This window comes from Indicator indicator, chromosome 33 (assembly GCF_027791375.1).
Source record: "Indicator indicator isolate 239-I01 chromosome 33, UM_Iind_1.1, whole genome shotgun sequence".
Classification (NCBI taxonomy): domain Eukaryota; kingdom Metazoa; phylum Chordata; class Aves; order Piciformes; family Indicatoridae; genus Indicator; species Indicator indicator.
In genome coordinates, this window is record NC_072042.1 from 7,317,327 (window position 1) to 7,339,349 (window position 22,023).

At 49.5% G+C, this 22,023-nt stretch overlaps 1 protein-coding gene across 1 annotated transcript; it reads left to right on the top strand.

Annotated features, from left to right (window-relative positions):
- The first annotated feature begins 11,423 nt into the window (after nt 1-11,423).
- On the top strand, nt 11,424-21,311 carry LOC128977803 (CCN family member 2-like). Its single transcript, XM_054395488.1, has 5 exons — nt 11,424-11,521; nt 16,728-16,941; nt 19,444-19,695; nt 20,586-20,794; nt 20,957-21,311. The coding sequence occupies exons 1-5, from the start codon at nt 11,459-11,461 to the stop codon at nt 21,266-21,268; spliced, it is 1,050 nt and encodes a 349-aa protein (XP_054251463.1). The 5' UTR covers nt 11,424-11,458; the 3' UTR covers nt 21,269-21,311.
- Nucleotides 21,312-22,023: the final 712 nt, after the last annotated feature.

Below are 22,023 nucleotides of genomic sequence, written 5' to 3' on the forward strand. Positions count from 1 at the left end.
CCTCTTGCCTTCCTGTAGGCCTTACCCCAGCTTCAGACTGGGTATTTAAAGATTATTAATAGCAATAGTTGAATTAACAGGTTTGTGTTTTTCTTCTTCTGTCAATTGCGTTCTTTCTTCAGTTGAGATTTTTTTGGTTGTTTTTATTCAAAGGAGGCAGAGATGGTTCCAAGGATGAGGTGGTGTTGCAGCACAATAATCCATCTGAGCTAATGGGCAGCCAGGCAGGGATTTTGCTTCATGGAACACTCTTGGTCAGAAGTGGGCAATCTCCAGTGCAAAATAGCTCCAAACTGGGACTGTTAGCACCATGAAGGGTTTTGTTCACAAGTATTTTTCTTCAGCAGCAGCAACAGCACACTTACAGAATCAGAGAATCATAAGCCAGCAGCGTTTGCAGTGCAGAGCCAGAGCAGGAGCCAGTGTCCCTGAACAGTGTGAACTCAGGTGGCTTTCTTGGTCCCTTTACTGGGTGCCTGGACTGGGAGCTTGCTTTACTCATCCTCTACTCTGCTGTGTGGAGTGGCCCAGGAGGCAGAGATCAGAGACCTTCTTTTCCTGTGACCAGGCTCAATCTCTTTTTTTTTTTGTTGATTCCATAATGCCTGGGAGAGCAACTGCAGCTTCCTCTTGGGACCACACTCAACCCATAACAAGGCTTCCTTTCTGTTGATGTCTCTGCTCACCCTCTTTCACTCTTAAGTGCTGCATCAACTTGACAGCCCTGCAGTGTGCCCTGACCTTGCAGCATGGCTGCAGAAGTTGCTAAGAGTGTCTGGGGAGGCTGCTGGTAGTAAACTGGCATCATCAAATCCAGCAGCAAATGAGAGGGAAAAATTTGTATCCAGCTTTTGGTTACTTAGCTCAAATCAGTATCAGCTAAGGTCCAACCCAGTTGGACCTAAGGCTTAGAGCTGGGGCTGGACTGGATGGTCTCTGCAGGTTTCTTCCAACCCCTGCCATTCTGTGACCCTGTGATCTATGGCAGGAAAACCTCCTTCCTCCATCGTGCCAAGGGTGGACAGCTGGTGCCAACGCTGGGTGCTGGGTTTGTCCAGCGCACTGGCTTGGGACAGCAACCCCGTACTGCCCATTGACAGATGGGTGACATCTGTCTGATTACAGCCTTGGTTTTATCAGCTGACTCCAGGGAGAAGGGAGGAACGGCCTCCTGTGGAACCTGGCATATACATAGCAGCCTGTGTGGGATGGAAGGTCCCTGCTTTCTGGTTCCACAGAGTATGTGGGGAGTATATGGAGGGAAATGCTCCTGGCATGCAATGAACTTGTCCAAATAAACAAAAGGCTAAAAGCATCCCATCCTCAGTCCCTTGAGAAACCCCAAGGCAGATGTTGTCAGTGACTGTAGGTCCTTGTTGGGATAATCATTGACAGCAGGGAAGCACATGGCAGCGGACAGCTCAGAGAGGGCCCCTTTGTTCCCTTGGATCACTGCAGTGTCTGTCTGCAGTGCTGGGTGAAGCCCAGAGCAGGGGGTGAACAGAGCTGCCTCCTGCTCTTGGCTTGCCTCAGCCTTGCTGTGTGGCCTCAATAGGTCACCCTCTGCTCTGCACCAGAGATCCCCCTGTTGTGCACTGAGGTCAGGGATAGGAAGCTGCTTCCTTGGGGATTTGTGGCCAAGCCTTTAAACTTTGCAAGGTGCTTTGTGGCTGGAAGGGACTGTGTTCAGAATAGATAAATGTTTGGTGTTAATATAATTATTTACATGTGATTGTAAGACGAGGAGGGGCTGTGAAGCTCAGCTGAAAGGTCAGAGTCAAAGAATCATTTTGCTTGGACAGTGCTGGTCATAGAAATCCGTCACTTGGAGACCTGGTGTCAGTGCAGCAGGAGCTGGGCACTTTGAGCAGTGGAATGTCAAACAGCTGTTGCTTTTCTGCAGGGGAAGAAAATTTGTGCTCTCAGGCACTGGAAAAGCTCCTTAAGAAGCCCTGTGATAAAGTAAAACTTGCCAGAGGATATCCAATGAGAAAATTATCAGTTAATGTGAAATTAGCTCTCCTTTGGGCTCTAAGGTTTTAAATGCCCCAATCTTAAAGAAGGCAAGGGAAATACAGGGGAGCCACTAGAAAGAACAATTTTCTTCTCTGTCTTGTTTTTATTAATCTCAGAATTACAGGATCCCAGACTTGCTGGTATTGGAAAGGACCCTTAAAACTGACCTGTAAAGCTCATCCCATTCAATCCCCTGCAGCCAGCAGGGACATCCCCAGTTAGAGCAGGCTGCTCAGAGCCCCAGGCAACCTGACGTGGAATGGGATATCTCCCACCTCTCTGGACAAGCTGGTACAGGGTCTCACCACCCTCAGTGTAAGAAATTTCCTATTTTAGTGATGAGGTCTGAATGACTTCAGTGGTGCAAATAGGTTCCTGCATCACTTAAACCTTGCAGAAAGCTTCTGTGCTTCTTTGACCCTTTTCATGAAAGTTGCCTTTGCAACCAGCCCCTTCCACCTCTCTCACTGCACAGATTTTCCTCTCATATGAGAGGAATGGGAACTGAGTCTTTCTTAATGTGCTTTGGCCAGGTAATACCTCAGATCTGTCAGTTCAAGTAAGTTATTCCTTCTTTGCCCTGACTACAAGTAGGATTGGCCTACAAAATCTGGAATAGCCACTGGATTTCCTGCTGTTTTGGTAATCCCAGGAATGGATCAGAACCTTCTGCAGTGGGGTATTTGGGAAGAGAGACAACCCTCCAATACAAACCATGTTTCAAAAACCTCTTGGCTCCTGGTTGCCCAGGAAGGTTATAAATACTGTTCTGAGCACAAACATTCTCCTTGTCAGAGCTAATGAGCCAAGCAGCTGCTCCCAGGCTGTCTACTTTGACACCAGTAAACACTGAGCCATGTGAGAAAGATTTTAACATGCCCAGACACGCTGAGAGAGAAGGTTGTGTACAGATGTCTACACTGCAGCTTTCTTGCCACATCCATTTTGTACTTTCAGAGGAAAAAGTTCTTTACTGACCGAGTTGGACAAGACCAGCACAGTCCATACCTCTCTGAGCCTGGTACAGAACGCACCCTATTTACAGAAGGGAGAGAGCAGAAAGGGTCACAAACATCTCCTAGGAAGGAGAAGCTGTTTTTTTAAGAAGCCTATGTGCCAGATGCAGCTGCTGGCTGAGCAGCTTCACATCCACAGCAGCAGTAAATCCACTTGGACTGGCTGACGGCTGCGCTACAGGACAGTGAGAGGTGTCCTGGCTCAGGATGCCTTATCTGATATGAAGTATGAAGGAATTTGTAAACAGGATCTGAGAAGGATTTGAAGAATCACAGAACTTTGTCTGTAAATTTGTACCAACACAAATGTCTACAACTGACTTCAGAAGTGACATCAGCAGGAGTGTGTGTGTCAAATTCCAACTGGGCAGAAAAAGTCTGCAGGTGATCTTGCATTTGTGAGAAGCTGGATGGGGGTGCAGTGATTTTTGCATAGAAATCTCTGCTTCTGAGCCCTTCTTTGGAGAGAGTCGGGGTTGTTCAGCCTGGAGATGAGAAGGCTGCAGGGAGACCGTCTGGTGGACTCTCAGTGCTTCAAGAGCTGACCAGAAAGTTGGGGATAGACTTTTGAGCAGGGCCTGTTGTGACAGGACAAGGGGGGATGGTTTGAACTGAAAGAGAGAGATTCAAGACTGGAGAGAAAGGTGGTTTTTTTTTTTTTTTTTTTTTTTTTTTTACAGTGATGGTAGTGAGAGCCTATCCTAGGTTGCCCAGAGAGATGGGAGATGCCCCATCCTTGGAATCATTGCAGGTCATGTTGTTTAGGGCTCTTTTGCACCAGACAATCTGACCTGGAATGGTTCAGGGATGGGGCAAAAGCTGCTTTGGTTCTTTCTGGCCTGCACTTCTGAGAGAAGAAGCAGTTGTATTGAAGGGCACCACTTCATTATTCTGGGGCTGTGGGAACCACTCTGTTTGCCTGATGCATGACTCATGTTGGCTTTAACCCAAATGACTCTTAGTTCAGGCAATGTCAAGGCATAGTTGTGAGCAGGACCTTTTCATTCATGTTCCCAGTAAGCATGAATCTGCTTTAAAAAAAAAAAAAGTCAATTAAGCACAGTAAATAGTTTGTCTCCTGTTTTGGGCTTTACAGATATCCCAGTTGCTTAAGTGAAAATTGCTGTGACTTAGAGAAATCTGTCCCAGGGCCCTCTTCTGTTGTGTCCATCACTAATCACTGTAGAAGTCTTCCTCTAAGAAGTGTAGTTGGCCACTTTGCCATTGCTAGCTCAGGGTTGGATGCTGATCTTAATTCCTCAGCTTGCATCTGGCACTGGACTGTTGAAGTAAGAGGAGTGACCGAGGATTTATGGCTGTGTAAATGACAGCAGAGGTGATCATCTCAAGTTCAGTTCTTCAGCATCTGGAGAACATCATAAATTCATTAAAACCCACCCAAGCAAACACTGAGTGATAACTGCTCTGTGACATCCCAGTTATGACATTCTCCCAGGCAGGGAGACAGGGCAAGGGTGGGAAGAGAACCGGAGCAGTGGGGGGTAAGGGAATTTGGGAATCTGGCCTTCACATGCACACAGAAATGGGCAGGGTACACTCTTCTTGCTTCTCCCTGCTCCTGGCCTCTTGGATTCACTGGAATTACTGCTGATTTACAGCCCTTTGAGTGGATCAGGATCACTCCCTTTTTCCTCAGCAAAACAAATATTTGCTCTTTGGAAAGACAAACAGAGAAGGCTTCAAATCTGACCCACAGCTGAGTGGAAATTCTCAGTAATGCAAGAATTTGGGTTTCTTTAGTTTGTAAACAAAGAAGGAGCCCTTGGAGGGAGCATGGTGATTAATGTCCCCAGGGGCTGCAGAGGGACAGGTCCTGCTGCTGGGGATTCATCCTGCCACTGGCACAGCTGTTCCAGGTAGATGGCATGGGATGTGGAGGAACAGGATGCTCTGAGAGAGGGGGGTTGAGTTTTGGGGATGCTGACAGCAACTGCTCTACTGGCTCTGAGCCCTCAGGCAGGCCAAAACCTTGATCAAAACAACCCCAACTGCCTGACGAAGTTGAGATATAGAGCTGACCTGAAGGTAATTGAGGGTCTACAAATCCAGACAAAGGTTTAGAATGATTTTCAAGAGTCTCTGAACAGTCTGAGTGTCAAAAAGCCAAAGGGAATTGAGTTCCGAAGCTCAACTGGTATAAACTGGTGTGAGTCCTCCCAGGCTCTGCCTCTAATCAATATTTTTTATCTCTCACCAGGTCTCAAATTCCCATAGCTGTCATGAAGAAACTCCATGCTAGCTGGCAATGGACGGTTTTGTGTTCCTTCCCCTCCACAGACACACCAGCACTGGTTTGAAATGCTAAGGTAGCCTCAGCAGAGCTGAAGAGCTCCCTGGCTCAGGAGCTGACAGTCAGGTAGGGAGCACCCAGAGCAGCTTCCCTCCAGTGAGGGAGAAGAAACACAGATGGACATCCCTGGGCACACTGTTTGCTTAGCACAGTCCATTAAACTCAGCGTGAAGCCTGGGCCCAGCCTAACCCATATCTATGGAGTAAATACCTTCCTGAAAAGGATATGGAATGATAATACCACTGCTGCAAAGCCCCCAGCCCCCTCTCATCCTCTCATACAGAGCATTTTATGACTATTTAATTTATCTGGAACTGGAATAGCAGGGCCAGGTCCTGGCTGCTTCTCCATTCAGTGTTTAAAAGGAAAGGACAGGAGAAATGAAGTGTGACCCTCATGAGGTTCAACAGGGACGATGGCAAGGTGCTGTGTATGGGTCAGTGCAGCCCTCAGTATCAAGACAGGCTGGGGATGAGAGCTGAAGAGCAGCCCTGAGGAGTAGGACTTCAGGGTGCTGGTGGGTGAAGAGTTGGACATGAGCTGGCACCAAGTGCTGCCAGCCCAGAGCCAACCTTCCTGCTGAGACCCCCCCCCCCCGAAGTGCTGGGGCCAGCTCTGGAGTCCTCAGCACAGCACAGGCAGGAACCTGTTGGAGCAGGACCAGGGGAGGCCAACATGATGCAATCTGTGAATGCATCTGAGATGGGAAGAGCAGAGAAGGAACTTCACCAGTCCGGAGGGCTTGAGTATGGAGAGTATGGGTTTTGCTGTCGCAGAGCAAAGGCAATGGCAGTGGCGAGTCTGCAGCAGGTTTGATACGCCCCACACAGAACAGCAAGCACATGCTGAGCTCTAACAGTTGATGCCACAGTCCAGAGCATTTCTGTGGGTTTTGGAGGTGTTGAGTGCCAAGTGACCAAGAGGTGCCCTGCCAGGAAAAGCTTTTTTTCCACATCTCCTTGAAACTGAGCCAGGCTGCACAGTTTTCATTTCACCTACCCCCTTTATTGAGGTCAGGACACGTTGGGCTCAAAACTGTAATAATTTGAGAATTCCCAATAACTGTTTTTTAACAAAGCTTTGTGAGCTCAGAGGCTGGCCTGTCTCTGCCAGGCAGGTCATTAATTTCCAGTCTACTGCACAAGGGAGAACATTGTGAAAGATGCAGCAGAGTAAAGATGATTTGGGGCTATTTGCCTGGCAAAGAATTTGAACCAGACACAGCTTTTCCTTTACCTGGCTCATGGATATATTGCAGGAGAAAAACAAGTGATTATTATTCACCTAAATCCACCCCATCTCTGTGCACTTCTGCTGCCAAATAAGATCATGCTTCTGAGGGTGAAATGACTTAAACTATATAGGTGAGAATTAGGGGTGCAAAAACTTCCTTCAAACAGTGACAACAACAGACTGAGGCTGTGTAGAACAGGATTGAGAAGCTCTGATCCTGCATCTCTGGGGTAAAATGGCCCAATGTGTCCAAGCTTTGGCAGCCTGGCAGTGGTTGCTTCACCAACAGCGGGGTAGAAAAGGAAAAAATAGGCTGAAACATCCCCAACTCTCTCAGCCTGGCCTCACAGCAGAGGGTTTCCAGCCCTGCCAGCATTGCTGTGGCCTCCTCTGACCCCTCTCCAACAGGTCACTGTCTGTGCTGTACCGAGGTCTCCAGAGCTGCCCCAGCACTGCAGGGAGGGTCTCAGTGGAATGCAGCAGAGGGGCAGAATCTCCTCCCTCCAACTGCTGGCTACAAAGGCAAAAAGATGGACAGAATTCCTTCCTGGCCCCAAATCTGGCAGTCAGCTTAGCCTGAGCATGTGAGCAGGATGCATCAAGCAAGCATCAGGATTTGGGTAATGAACAACAAAATGGAATTCCTGTGTTTCAGACCATCTTGCTGGATGAACCTCACCATCTTTGCTGGCCCAAGTCAGAATGGCTGCCTGTGATCTGTTCCAGCCATGACTTGCCAGCTGTGAGAACGGAAACCTTCCCATAAGGAGCAGTCCTGAGAGGCACCAGCATATCCTGTGGGCAACTGAGCAGCTTTGAGTCCAGGCATAGCACTGAAGCCTTTGAGATCTGGGTGGACAAGATTCGCTCTGCCATGCTGCTTGTACCAACTTCTTGTTTCGGCTTCTGCAGACAGAGTGCGAGAGGCAGAGATCAGAGTGAGGCTCCAGCCTCCCTGTGTGCTTGCCTTTGCCAGATGTGATTTTCAGCAACTAAATAAATGTCTGGTTTCAGTTCCTACAGACTCAGGAATGCTGGGTCGGGCAGTGAGTGAGCCCAAAAGGCAGCAGCAAGGTGAATTAGACACTCACTGTTCTTTGCTCATGGGAGATTTTAAGCAAGGCTGACATCTTCATCCCTTCACTTGAGGCAGCTTGGGCAAAAAAGAGGTGAAAATTAATGTTAACTTGGGTGTTTCCTTCCTTTGATCATTCTGAGTCACTCAACCTTCATGTTCTCTTCTTGCTTCTTGGCAAGTGGCACATCCAGTGGGGTGAGCAGTTCAGCTGCAAGCATCAGGGTAGATTTTATTGACTCAGTGCCCTAGGAATATCTTGGGCCATTGTATGTAGGGAGTGCCCAAAAGCTGAAGCTCTCCAGCTGATGCTGTCTTTCATGTCCAGATGCTCCTCTACCTTTTTAATCAGCTTTCATTAAACTCTGCCTTTGTGGCAGACTTGCTCCCGGAGGCAAATTGGGCTCCTCTGTCCCCCACAGCCCTCATCTGGAGGGCTCCTAGTGCTTTGCAGTGAAGAGACTGGTGCAAAGGGTTCTACAATCCAAAGGTTATCCAGGAGTTATCCAGATTCTGCTCTCCAGGAGCTAGAGTGGATCCAGAGGCTTATCTTTTAACAAGGCAGAGGAGACAGTTGCCTGGCTATGGCAGAGCTAAGGGGGCTTGGAGGATGACAGGATTGCAGTGAGGACATTCTGCTTATACTGCTGTTCTGGGAAGATGAAGGCTTTGGAATTTAGTGTCAATCCTTCAGTGCTGGGTTGAGGGTTGGACTGGATGATTGTTGAGGTCTCTTCCAACCAGATGTGTTCTGTGAGTCTGAGTCTTGATGATCACAGATTTACAGAATAGCTTGAGTTGGAAGGGACCTTAAAGATCATCCAGTTCCAACCCCCTACCATGGGCAGAGACACTTCCCACCAGTCCAGGCTGCTCAAGGCCTCATCCAGCCTGGCCTTGAACACTTCCAGGGACAAGAAATCCACAACTTCTTTGGGCACTCCGTTCCAGTGTCTCACCACCCTCATGGTAAAGAACTTCCTAAGCCCAATTTAAATCCACACTGCTCCAGCTTAAAGCCTTTGTCCCTCATCCTGTCACTGCAAGCCTTTGTCAAAAGTCTCTCCCCAGCTCTACTGTAGCCCCTTCAGGTACTGGAAGGCTGCTCTAAGGTCTCCCTGGAACCTTCTCCAGGCTGAACAAATGCAACTCTCTCAGCCTGCCCTTGTAGGAGAGGTGCTCCAGTCCTCTGATCATCTTTGTAGTCCTCCTCTGAACCCTCTCCAACAGATCCATATCCTTCTTTTGTTGGGGACTCCAGAGCTGAACACAGAACTCCAGGTGCTGGTCTCACAGGAGCAGAGGTTTTCCAGCCTAAATGATTCTGTGATTCAGGTGGATGATGATGAGCAACTCAGTGAAGAAGTTTTATAATCGTATTACTCTTTAGTTTTGTTGGAAGTTGAAAACTTAATCAGCCATCATAATGCTGGTTTAGTGCTGAACATTCCCCATGAAACTCCTGACAGGTGAGGGAGTGTTCTGCTCCTGACTGAACAGTTCATTTGAGGTCATGCAGCAGACGAAAAGAAATTCTGAAAGCAGAATTTGGAAGATGTTGCCTCAAGGTGCAGCTGCTGCTTCTTGGACCAAGGAGCAATGCATGGATCAAGCCACACATGCACTAAAAAGGCACAAATAAACCACCTTCAGATGTCTCACAGGGCTTGGAATTCAGCTGTGCTTCATATTCTTGATGTGTGAGAACATGAGAACATGAGAACAGAGATGTGTAGCCCTTTATCCCTGTCTTATTTAGGAGCAGTGGGAGAACATCCTATGAAATGTGAGCAGCTAATTTTAGGTGACAACATCATTGAAGGTGCCAAGGAATGAACATCCAGCCAGACTGCCTGCAGCTTCCAGCTGCTCCAGGGCACGGGATGTTTGTGCCACCTCCAGTACATTAAATCTTTGGTGTGGAGACTTAATCCTTCACCATGACATTAGCAGAGGTGGCTGTTATGGATAAGATTGTGACATCCCTCATCTTATGGAAGAGGAAAAGGAGGAGGTGCATCTAAGGCAGTTTGCACCCTGCTGCTGCTCTTCAGCCCCAGATCCTAAGGGGCTTTCCAAGTGCTGATTAGTTAAGAGTTGGAGTTGTCTGCTTCCAGTAGTGGCCAAACAGCAACACAGGGAGTGTGGAGGCTGAGTTGGTGTTGCATAGGGACCTGAGAAACATGCAGGGCTTGATTCCTGGCATGTCCTACACTTGGAGGCAAGAAGGAAAGGAGGCTGAATCTAAATGACCCACTCCTTATATTTTTCTTATTCTTCTGTCCTACTTCCCAGCACACTCTGCTTGGATGTGATAGGGGCTGTATGGCACAGCACATCCTGCATGTGTTCCTCCTACCCCTTGCTTCATGTTGGCCCAAAGTCAGCATAGAGATCTTGCACTGCTTCTGCCCTGGAAAGGTCCCTGACTCTGTCTTTTGAAGGCACAAAGGATTCCTGCCCAGTACCCAAACTGCTGTCACACTCCAGGGCGGTGAGGACTAAGAGTGCCCTCTGCTGCACTCCTCGCACTTCTCCTTATCTTTCCGTGTCAGTGTTCCACTTGCTGTTTGGGAATAAACAAAACAGCTCCTTAATACACAAATGATTTCATATTTTAAAGCTCTTTTTGTGCAGAAGCCAGGGTTTGGATTTCATCAGCAAACAGAAAGGATCACGCCCTGAAGCTGTGATATCCTGCATTAATCCCAAAGCACAAATAAAGCACCACAGAACCAGTGAATCGCTGTATTCCAGCATGGTGGGGCTGGAAGGGACCTGTGGAGCTTATCCAGTCCAATATCCCCTGTTCCAGCAAGGCACCCACAGCAGCTTGCCCAGGATCACAATGGCCCGGGGGGTTGGAAGCTCTCCAGAGACTCCACAACCTCTCTGGGCAGCCTGTTCCAGGCCTCCAGCACCCTCACACCAAAGAATTGTTTCCTCCTGTTCAAATGGAACCTCCTGGGTTACAGTTTGTGCTCCTTGCCCCTTGTCCTGTCCCTGGGTACTACTGAGCAGTCTGGTGCCATCCTCTTGCCCCCCACTCCTTAGCCCTTGCTGAGCATTGATCAGATGACGATGCTCCAGGCTCCTCAGCATCTTTGCAGCCTCCACTGGATTCTCTCCAATAGATCCCTGTCTCTCTTGAACTGGGGGGAAACATCCCAATGCTATCTTTTACCAATAACCTTTACCCTTCATTGCTTCATCTAACAAGCACTCCTCATTGCAGGAGTCTTTATAGGCATGAAACTTCCACTCCTCAGAGCTGGCAGAAGCAAGTGATGGTGGTGCATGATCTGTTTCGTACCAACCAGTGCTGACCTTCCCATCTCTGCCTCCTTTTCAGAGGGGAAACATTGAGCACCACAAAGCTCTGCTCAGTTAAATCCTCAGCTCTTGCAGCTAAACAGGAATGGATGGGGGGGTATGTGTGTTATGTCAAGTAAACTGTCCCAGCTTCGGACTGCTGGAGTTAAAAAGAAGAAATATGTTAAAAATAATAATCCTGCTTTTACTGGGATTTGATTTATTCACATGGGAAGTGACCGGGCTGCAGCCTGCGCCGGCAGCCCTGTAACCGCCGGAGCCGCAGGAATCTTGCTCGTGTTCCCTGGAATTTGGGCATTTTTTGTTGCACCCATCTCATCTGAGTCTCAGATCGTCACTCAGGGGCGGGGCACGCCCCCTCCGGGAGGCTGTTTAACAAGGAGATAGTCTGCGGTGCTCCGCAGCAGAGCGGAGGAGCTCTGCAGGACCGAGTAGGCCGGCAGCTGGAATTACTTCTTCTCCTTCTATTCGGGATGTCTGGCAATTGGGGGGCAGTGCCCTGGACCCTGTTCCTCCTCCTCCTCGCTCCAGGCTGGGTACGTATTGCACCACATCAGCTCCCTTTGCTGCTGGGCACCGCAGCTTTTTGCTTTGCAGCATGTGAGAGCTTTGGGCTAACTCCCGCAGCTGCCACCTGCTTCCGAAGGGGTCCGAGTCCGGCTGCGTGCCAGCACTCGGTGGAACGAAACCAGGTTGGGAGGTGTGCCCCGTGAAGTGCTGTCACCTGTGGAGCTCAGAGTTCTTGCAAACGGGAATGGATTTTGTTTCAGGAGGAAAAGAGAACGGAGAGAGGTGAAATCACTGAGTTTATGGCACTGCAAGGAATAAAACTCCTGTATCCCAGTTCCTTACCATCACCAGTCCTTCTCTTGCTGCCATTGTTCCCCAAGAATGGCAATCTCAAGGTGGGAATTAGACAGCAGCCTCTCCAGAGCAGGATTTGTGCCTAGTTTGGGTTGATCCCAGTGCTTGACAGAGCAGCTGAGTCTGCTCAGGACTTTGCTGTGCTTCTTTACAGTGCCAGCAAGAGCAGGGATGCTGCTGCAGTCAGGAGTGTTCCTCACTGCAGAAAGTGACTTTGGGATCAGTGCAGAAGTCAGTTTCACAGAGCCTCTACCAGCAAATTTTTCTGACAGATGCCACGACTCCTGGCTGAAAAGGTCTGTTTGATCACTGCTGGCAGCACCCAGTGTGTGCCAGCCCCTTTCCTGCCAGTGTCCTGTGCACCTAACACTGCTGCGATCTAAGGGGAGATTCTGGGGGGTGGGATGGTCATCTTGTTCCTTGCATTGAACACACTGCAGCCCTTTATTATCACTCTGAGATGACATCACTTGACTTAAACCTTCTGACTGCCTCCCAGATGTGAGTTTTGACTTTAAGCTCTAGGAGTGATTTTCAGTAGATTGAGCAAGGAAACAAGAGCAGGTGAGAGTAGAACCCATGATCTCTGCCAGGCTCAGCCTGGGCATGTCTCTATGTCTCTATTCCCTTTGTGAAATTGGGGTACTGGTTCTTGGCTCTCACAATAACAATCAGTAACCTTCTCCAGCAATTTGGGGAAGGTGCCCTGAGAGTCTGTGATGGAGGCAGAGTGAGTATTTTCCAGGATGTATCAGTGCTGGAAGTACATGGATAGCTGCAGCAGGTATTTTGCAGGATATCCCAGTGTTAGGAGTATGTGAATAGCTGTGTTTTGACTGCTTTATCTACTGCCAGTTTTAGAGCTCAAAAGAGAACCAGTTTCATCTTTTTTACATCACTTCTCCTTTGCAGCTCTCAAAGCACCTTGCAGACACCTAGCTTGGCTTCAAAGTGCACCTTTCCCAGCCCTTTGAATGCAGTCATGAGCCCAAACACATTAAATATCCTCTTTGGTTTGGCCCTCTTGGCTGGTGCCCTGGGCTCATGTGAACATTGACTGGTCAGGAATGAGAAGTCCTGATGATGCCCCAATGCTGCAATGGTGTGAGCTCATGTCCTTCACAAGGGTGCAAGGAAGAGGTTTTGTGTGACTATGAAGCAGAAAGGGCATTCTCCTTCTTCCCCCCCAGGTAACTGGGTTTGGTGCTGGCAGTTGGAAGGAAACTTTTTCTAGTCAAGCAGATGGGACCAGTGATTCAGTGGTGGAGAAGATGCATGAGCACAGGGACTCCTCAAGTCAGGTTATTTGCACTGCTGCTGTGGCTTGGCCATCGCTCAGGGATCCTGGGATGTGGTGTTTGTGGTTGATACAAGAGCTGCCAGCAAAGCCAGGAGTGGGGAGAGCTGATACTCTAGGCTTTAGCACCTTCTTTTATCTGTAGCCATGACCTCCAACATTGCTTCTGTTCTGCTGCTCTCAAAATTCCCACTGCTAATCCCAGCAGAAAGAAGGTCAAGGCTATTGTGAACTTGAAGTTAGGATCCTGCTCAGTGGAGGTAAAAGCATAGTTCCCTTCTGCAGAGGGAAGAAAATGAAACATTCTCTAAGTCAAATTCCTCTGTACTCAGGTTGGTGGCATGGTAGGTGGAAATGCTGGTCTTTTGTATGGGTCTGAAACAAAGAGTGTGAGTCCTTGCAGTTCTTTGGCATGGTTTGGGCAGGTTCTATGCTGCGCTGAAGCAAATCCTTCACAGTATTGCAGGGTGGCTGCTCTGTGCAAGTGCAATGCAACCTGTCCTTTAACCCCTTTCAAACTACCATGAAAGCAAATTAAGAACTTGAGGAAGTTGGTTCAATGATACCATTCTACCAGCTGTTCTCAACTCCAGGTGTTCCCCTCCCCAGCCCATTATTCACTGCTCACTCTTGGATATGCATGAGCCAAAAAATATTTCAACTCCTCTCCTGAGCCCATGAAAGGAGCAGGAGATATAAATAGCACAATCTGTCTCTGCTCAATAATAAACCAAACAGGAGCCCCAGCACACCCCAGGGCCAGGAGGACAGGGTGATAGAGAGAGGTATGAACTGACTGATGGGAACATCACCAAGGCTTGAAGACCCCAGTGAATATGGATGAATTTGGCTTTTTAAGCTGTTCCTGGGTTGAGGTGAATGAGGCACAGCAGAGGCAGGGGCGCAGAGTCACTCAGCAGGTCTCCAATACATTGAAGGTCTGAACCCAGGTGTTATTGTGCTGAAAAGCAGCTGTAGCATAGTGAGGAAGTGAAGTTGATTGAGAGCAGAAGGTAAAATTGGGTGGTCTGGTTTCTTTGGGTGAGTTATTAAAGGAAATAAACAGCTCCAGCAGTGATTAATGGAGATGAGGAAGAAAACTCACTTGGGTTTAGTTCTGTTACATTCTCTGTTACCCAGAAAGAGGCTGTTTTGGTTTGTTTTCCAGTAAAGAGCTATTTTGGGAGTGTTTCTTTATATGGCCTGTGGCTGACACTGCATTAGAAAATGCTTGTTGTCGTTATACTTCTTAAGTGCATGGATTGCATCTTAATATAGGCCCTATGTTGGGAGTGCTTTGCCTCTTATGATCTCATGTCCCCCCACCCACTCATCCCTCGTTGAATAACATCTCCTTTTGGCAGCCACAGCATGAACAACAACAACAACCACCACAAAACCAGTAGGAAAGGGTTTATGGGTTTTTTTGTGTGTCTTTTAATGCACTTCAGAAGGCAGGGAGAGATCCCTGAGACATGGCAGCTCCCAGCAAGGGGTTGGGCCATAAAGCAGCTGGGCTACAGGCAGCAGAGGCTTGTTCCAAATGTCTTTGTGCTGGGAATTTTCAAGCAGAGTTGCTGTTCCTGGAGATGTTCAAGAGAAGACTGGATGAGGCAGACTTAGTGCCATGGTCTAGTTGATTGGATAAGGGCTGGGTGATCGGTTGGACTGGATGATCTTGGAGGTCTCTTCCAACCTCGTTGATTCTATGATTCTTGCTGAGCAGGGTGAGACTCAGAGGATGCGTGAGTTAAGGTTGAGGCTGATCCCTGTGCTAAAACATGCTGTGCTGGTTGTTACAGAAGGACAAAGCAGTTGGCATCTTCTGTCCCCACATGAGCCAGAGGCACAGCAGCTGTTTTGCACAATAGTCAAAACAGCTGGAAAAGTTTTACAGCTGTTACTGGTGACAAACCCAACACTCAAGGAAGCTGTTTCACAAGCTGGGGCTGGATGGGATATAGCAAGTGCAGCACCAGAGATTTTTTTATTTTTTTTTTATCTCTCTTCCAGATGTCTTCCCCTCCCACCTGCCCCCAGGCTCTTCCCAGCTGTTGCAGCCCCTCTCACTGGGTGGCAGTGGCCTGGCCGTGGACCTGTGAGGGGTCTGCCCTGTCCAGTACTTCCCTCTTCACCCAGCTCACAGCAATACAGGAGCCTACAATATTCTGCTGGTTTCAGTGCTGAGATCCCCTCTGCAATGCTGGGGCCAACTTTGGAGTCCTCAGCATAGCACAGACAGGGACCTGCTGGAGCAGGTCCAGAGGAGGCCACAGCAATGCTGGGAGGGCTGGAAGACCTCTGCTGTGAGGCCTGCCCCAGGTTGCCCAGAGAGGTGGAAGATGCCCTGTCCCTGCAACCATCCCAGGTCAGGTTGTATGGGGCTCTGAGCAACCTGCTGTAGTTGGGAGTGTCCCTGCTGACTGTAGGGAGGTTGGACTGGGTGAGCTTTAAAGGTCCCTTCCCACCCAAACCATTCCATGATTCTGTGATCTGCATGCAAGGGTTGTGTCAGCCCTGCAGCAGCAGCTTCCCCTGGGGTTTGGGCTGAGCCATGTCCAGCAGCTCTGTAGTAGTGCTCTGGCACCCCTCTGAACCACCTGGAGAATTTCATTGGGCAGAAATTGACCAAAATGCAGGCTAGAGTTGATGCACGACGTTTCTGAGGAAGTGGAAGAGGATCTTTAGAGACCATGTGCTCTGCACCTTACACAGTGGTGGTTTTACACCTGGGCACATACAGAGCTGAGTCTGCCTGCACCAAGCTCGATTAGGAGAAGGCTACCACAGATTGAGCAAAGGGAGTGTCTGAAGCATCCTGGTTTTCCCAGAGAAGGTGACCTTCCTTCAGACATGGCCTGATCTTTGTTTAGCATGTGAAGGGGCTCAAAGCCAAGAGTGGCCAGCACTTCTGAAATGCCACCAAGCAGGCAGCTGTAGGGTCAGAAAGTCCCAAGGAGGGCTACTTACACTGCATTCTCTGGAAAGGGGAGAAGAGAGGACACACCTCTGTGGCTTCATCTCTGACAATTCCCACATCTCTGGGAATTACAAAACAAATAAGAGATCCAGGGGACAAAGTGGGATCCAGGAGCTTTTGGGTCAGTACTTGGGGCTGTCTGACTTTGGGCAAGTCCTCTTGCTGTGTCTTGAGTTTTCCATCTCTGGGTTCTGGCTGCTGCTGCTGCAGAACACTGGGATGTTTTCTCTTGAGTAGAGCTCTTTGAGGGTTGGGAGCTGCTCACTGTTCATCACAACTCTGCTGTTGCTTGCAGGGAAGTTATGGGCTGAGCTGTGCATGGGATGCCAAGCTCCTCCTCGTCATGTTTGGTTTGGCTCTTCTTTCCAGAGGTAGCTTTTTATTCCCTCATGCTTCAGAGGAGTTAGGGATGAGGAAAAAAACAGTCCCATGAGCCCCTGGAAGCTGCACGCATGTCCTTAGGCAGCAGGGCTCTGAGGTGGAAAGCGGAGCTGATCTCTCCTCTTGGTGGGGTGTCTGTGCTTGAAGCAAGTTGTGGTTTTATCTTTCTGCCTTGCTAGCTTGCAGGAAACATTTTCTCCATGTTTTTTTTGTCCTCCAGGTAGAATCACAGGCCTGCACGTATCCATGCCAGTGTCCCTCCCAGCCTCTGCAGTGCCCTGCTGGCACCAGCCACATGTTGGATGCCTGTGGTTGCTGCAAGGTGTGTGCCAGGCAGCTGGGTGAGCTCTGCTCACTGCAGAAACCCTGTGACCATCACAAGGGACTCTACTGTGACTTCTCCAAAATCCGCAGAGGCAGTGGGATCTGCTTAGGTGAGAGCTCTGTTCTGTCATGTGGTTTTCTTGTGGCCCCTTCTGCTTGCAGACCTCCCAGAACTCCCCCAGCATTGACCGAATTGCCTTCAGGGCTTGGAGCTTCATCCAGCAGCATGGTATGAGAGCTGTGCCAGCTCTGTGAGCCCTCACTTTCACTGCTACTGACATAACCTGCTTCCTCCTGCAGGGAAGGATGTTTCTGAAGGCACAAGTTGGGGTTTGGGACTCTGTTCCTGTGACATAGAACCACAGAATTGTTTTGATTGGAAGAGAGCTTCAAGATCATCAAGTCCAACCTGTCCCAAAGAGGTGGGAGATGCCCCACCCCTGGAGCCAACCAAGGTCAAGTTGTTTGGTGCTGCGAGCAACCTGCCCTAGTTGCAGATGTCTCTGCTCACTACAGGAGGTTGGACTAGATGACCTTTAAAGCTCCCTTCCAACCCAAACCATTCTGTGATTCAGTGTTTCTCTGATTCACCCCTACCTGCAGAGATCTTTGGATATCAGAAAAGCAGAGATGATCCTGTAGTGACTCTAGAGTAGGAGAACCTGAGGGTGGTGGGGTGGCTTGGGTGGGTGCAGGGAGCTGGCACAGCTGCAGGATTGGAGCAGCTCTCTTGAGCTCTGTCATATTCCCTGTGGAAAAGCGCAAAAGTCTCCCTGGCTGGATCTGGTGGCTGAAGGCAGGAGGTGGCAGTGGTGCCAGGCAGAGCTGGTAAATAAAGAAACAGCTCAGTCTGCTGGCACGATCCATTTGGGTGTTTGAGTTGGATCCGGTCAATAGGAAAGGGAGGTCATGGAGGGTTAATGAAGGACCTCACAGAATGATTGAGGTTTGAAAATATAATAAAGCCCTGAGCAGGATGGGGAGGAGTGGTGCTGAGGGAACAGCATGAGCAGTTCATTGGGATGGGCTGAACACAGCGCAAGAGGGTCTAAAAATAAGTCTGAATGGTTGTGTGAGGGAATGCAGATGGCGTCCACTTGGGTGGAAAAAGTGAGGATTTTGAAAGGTCCAAGTGGGAGCACAGGAGTATTTTTATAACCATTACACTGAAAAGAGTTGCAAGTTGAAATTCAGCTCTTGTTAGGAACAAGGCAGCAGGAGCCCGGAAAGATTTGCACCCCCTCAAGGACTAGGTGGGATAGAAAAAGGCTCTCATGCATTGTTTGGTCCAAACAATTTCTGCCTGGGATAATGTTCCACAGGTGAGCAGGACTAAGGGGGAAATAGATCAAGTTTCTTGGTGAGCCCCTGCAAGCAGCCAAGAATCCTTCATTTTGGTAACTTCCCAAAGAGGTTGGCATGAATTATTTTGGTTTTGAAGGGTCAGGATTGTTGAAAGCAGTAGCTGAGACAAGAACTGTCCAAAAGCAGGACTGCTGTTCTGGGAACCCCTTGGGAATTTCAAAGATCAGAGATTGCAGCTGGTTGGGGAAAAAAAAAAAAGAAAAACCTTTCTCAGGACTTCCCAGGAGCTCCTTCGAATACTTGCTGGCCTGTGTCAAAACTTCCAAAATGCTTCATTTTGATCTTTATGCTATCAAAAATAACTACCTGAGCTGAATGCTCACCTCCATGGATCCTGTCCAACAAGTATTTTGGTTGAGCTATTGTAGGAGCATGATATCTTTGAGTATCTTTGATATCCGACTGAAACACTTCAGTTCCTCACTGAAAACATTCCCAACACTGATTCCTGCCTGCAGAACTCTTCATCAAATAAGAGCTTTCTGCTGGAAACCTCCCACTGGAAACATTTTGGCTCACACAGCTGTTAAGGACTGAAGATTGCTCTTGTGTGTCAGATATTGCTGTGGTTTCTTTTTTTTTTGCTCACTTAGGTTTTATCAGGAGGGAGTGAAAGACTTGTAGGGGGCTGGAGATGAGAGATCTGGAGATCAGAACAGGGAGAAATAGAAACAGTATGGGCTGGATGGAAGAAGAGATTCATGTGTCTCATCTATCACAGCAGAGCAAAAAATGTCAAACCTCCAAAGTTTTATTTTCCTTTTGTAGGTACCTTTAGAGATGTGGGGAACCAACTTATCTGAGGTGCTTCTTAGAAGGATGTTGCATTTTGGTCTTCCAGGAGTGATGAAGAGTAAAGCTGTTGGCTCATGTGTGGTGTGAGGAATGGATCTTGCACAGCACCACTGACTGGGGGCACCTTCTGAGCTGGCAGGGAAGATCTCTGACTGGAGAAAGGCTGTGATACAAAGTCCCCTTTTGTAGCTCATAAAGGTGGAGAAGAGATTTTTCCAGAGAACTTTGGGAGGTCTGGCAGAGCTGGACAGCTAGAGCCAGCCTCGATGTCAGGAACAGCCTTGGGTCTAGGGAGACAACTATTAACTGTACCAGCTTCTGTTGCATTCTGCACTGTGATGGCAGCTCAGGGAACACTTTTCCATCACCAGGAGCCTTGTGATGCCCTGAGTCAGGGGCCATGCTGCCAGACCCCTGCCATCTCCCCAGCTTCTCTTCCCTGCTTCCTACAGCTCATGAAGGTGCCACTTGTGACTTGCTGGGCAGGATCTACCACAATGGGGAGAGCTTCCAGCCCACCTGCAAGCTGCAGTGCATCTGCATGGATGGAGCCATTGGATGCATCCCTCTCTGCTCCGAAGACCTGCGGCTGCCGTCCCCTGAGTGCCCCAACCCTCGGCATGTGAAGGTCCACAATAAGTGCTGTGAGGAGTGGGTCTGTGAGGAGGGTAGCAAGGAAAACCACTTGGAAACAGTCATGGCGGGTGAGCAGGGGGCTGGCAGCTCTTTGGGGGACAGGGCTGGATGCAAACTGCCTTTGGCCTGAGGCCTTGAGTCACATCTCGTTTGGAACCGGTGACTTCTCACTTCATGCTGTGGTGAACAAGTGTTGAGCTTGGTTGAATGTGGTTCAACTCCAGACCCATTGAGGGGAGATCTTAGTGATGCTGGGGTGAATCTCACAGATCCTCTGATGTTGCAGCAGAACTGAGCTGATGTGGGAAATGGCCCTGTGCTTGCCTGTGTTCTCCATGTGGTGAGACACTAAGAGCTCATGGGATGGATCAGATCTTTGCTACTGTCCACAGGAGTCACATCAAGTTGGGAGCAGCCACAGAGCTGCCACACTTTGTTGCAGGCCCTGAATCATGGAATGGTTTGGGTTGAAATGGACCTTTTAAGGTCCTCCAGTCCAATCCCCTGCAGTCAAGTGGGGACACCCCCAGCTAGAGCAGGTTGCTCAGAGTCCCAAACAACCTGACCTGGAATGGCACCATGGATGGGGCATGTCCCACCTCTCTGGGCAACCTGTGACAGGGTTTCAACATCCTCAAGTGTCAAACATTTCTCCCTTCTCTCCAGTCTGAATCTTGCTTTTTCAGTTCAAACCATCACGCCTCGTCCTATCATAACAGGCCCTGCTCAAAAGTCTGTTCCCAGCATTCTGATTGTCCCTTTTCAGTAATGAGAGGCCACCAGAAGTTCTCCCTGGAGCCTTCTCTTCTCCAGGCTGAACAACCACGACTCTCAGCCTGGCCATGCAGCAGAAGGCTTCGAGCCCTCCCAGCATTGCTGTGGCCTCATCTGGCCCCATTCCAACAGGTCCTTGTCTTTTCTATGCAAAACTGCCTTGTGTCTCTTCTGTGTGACTCAGTTTTCAGTGAGGATCCAGCACAGAAGCCAGAGTTGAATAACCTTCAGGAGAACTGCTTGGTGCAGACCACCGAGTGGAGTGCCTGCTCCAAGAGCTGTGGAATGGGCATCTCTGCCCGAGTGACCAACAACAACCTCCAGTGCCGCCTGGAGAAGGAGACTCGGCTCTGCATGGTCCGGCCCTGTGACTTCCCCATGGAGAAAACCAAGGTACTGGGCTCAGGGAGAGGGGGCACAACACTCTTGAGTGCCTGGGACAACCCAGTTAGGGACTTGCTGGGTGTGTGTACTGTCACCTGGCGATGGAGACAGAGCACAGGCGCACGCGGACCTTCTGTCTGATTGCCATCTGCTCATCTGCTTTCTCCCCAGAAGGGGAAGAAGTGCGTGCGGACCCCAAAGCCACAGCAAAGCCTCCGCTTTGAGCTCTCGGGCTGCACCAGTGCCCGCTCCTACCGGCCCAAGTTCTGCGGCAGCTGCACAGATGGACGCTGCTGCACCCCCTACACCACCAGCACCCTGGAGGTGGAGTTCCGCTGCCCTGAAGGGGACTTCTTCCAGCGCAAGATGATGTTCATCAAGATGTGCTCCTGCCACTACGACTGCCCCCGAGACAACGACATCTTCTTGGTCACACATCTCAGGAGGATGGTTGGAGACCATGTCAAGACTGAGAGGCCGTAGCCCTCTCCATGCCAGATCCACAGGCCACTGTGTCAAGAGGGCTCTGCAGTGCTTTTGTGGCTCTATCCCAGGAAAATGCAGCCTCTTCCCCCTCTGTGAGGGGCTGTGCCCTTCAGAAGAGCACCATTCCTCACCAGTAGTCCCAGTGGCTTTCCAAGGTGTGTGGGGGAGCAGCTCCATTTGCTCCAGTCTCCTGACCTTCACTCATAGTGGTGCAAAAATCAGTGAAGGAACCACAAACAGGCTTGAGCTGTAAACTTGATCCCTGTTCTCACTGACCAGATAGGAGAGTGGATCAAAGGCACCTGGCCCCAGCTCAGAGCACAGCGTTGTTGACTCCCCATGGCCACTGGCTACCAAACCCTGTGGCAAACCCAGAGCATGGGATGAGGGAAGCCCAGGAGGCCTGAGCTAAGGCCAAGCTCTGGAGCTGCTTCCCAGCAGAGTGGGGCTCTGCTGTGCATTGCTGCAGAGCTGCTCGGTGAGGAGCTTCTTGGGTCCTGGCCCCATGCTCAGCTCCTCCATAGCTTTTCTATTGTTTTAGCTAATTGGAGCCAACAGGCTTGCAAATGCTCTTCCCCATCCTGTCTGCCTTTCACCATTCCACATGTGTCCCTGTCAGCAGCTTTGTTCTGGATTGATTTGCTCCCAGACAGGCCAGGTCATCTGCTGGATGATCCCTTCCCTGGGTAGCTCTGGGGTGGTAGGGTGACTTTTCCCTGTTAAATTCCTTTTACTCTTGAGTGCCAGCAAAG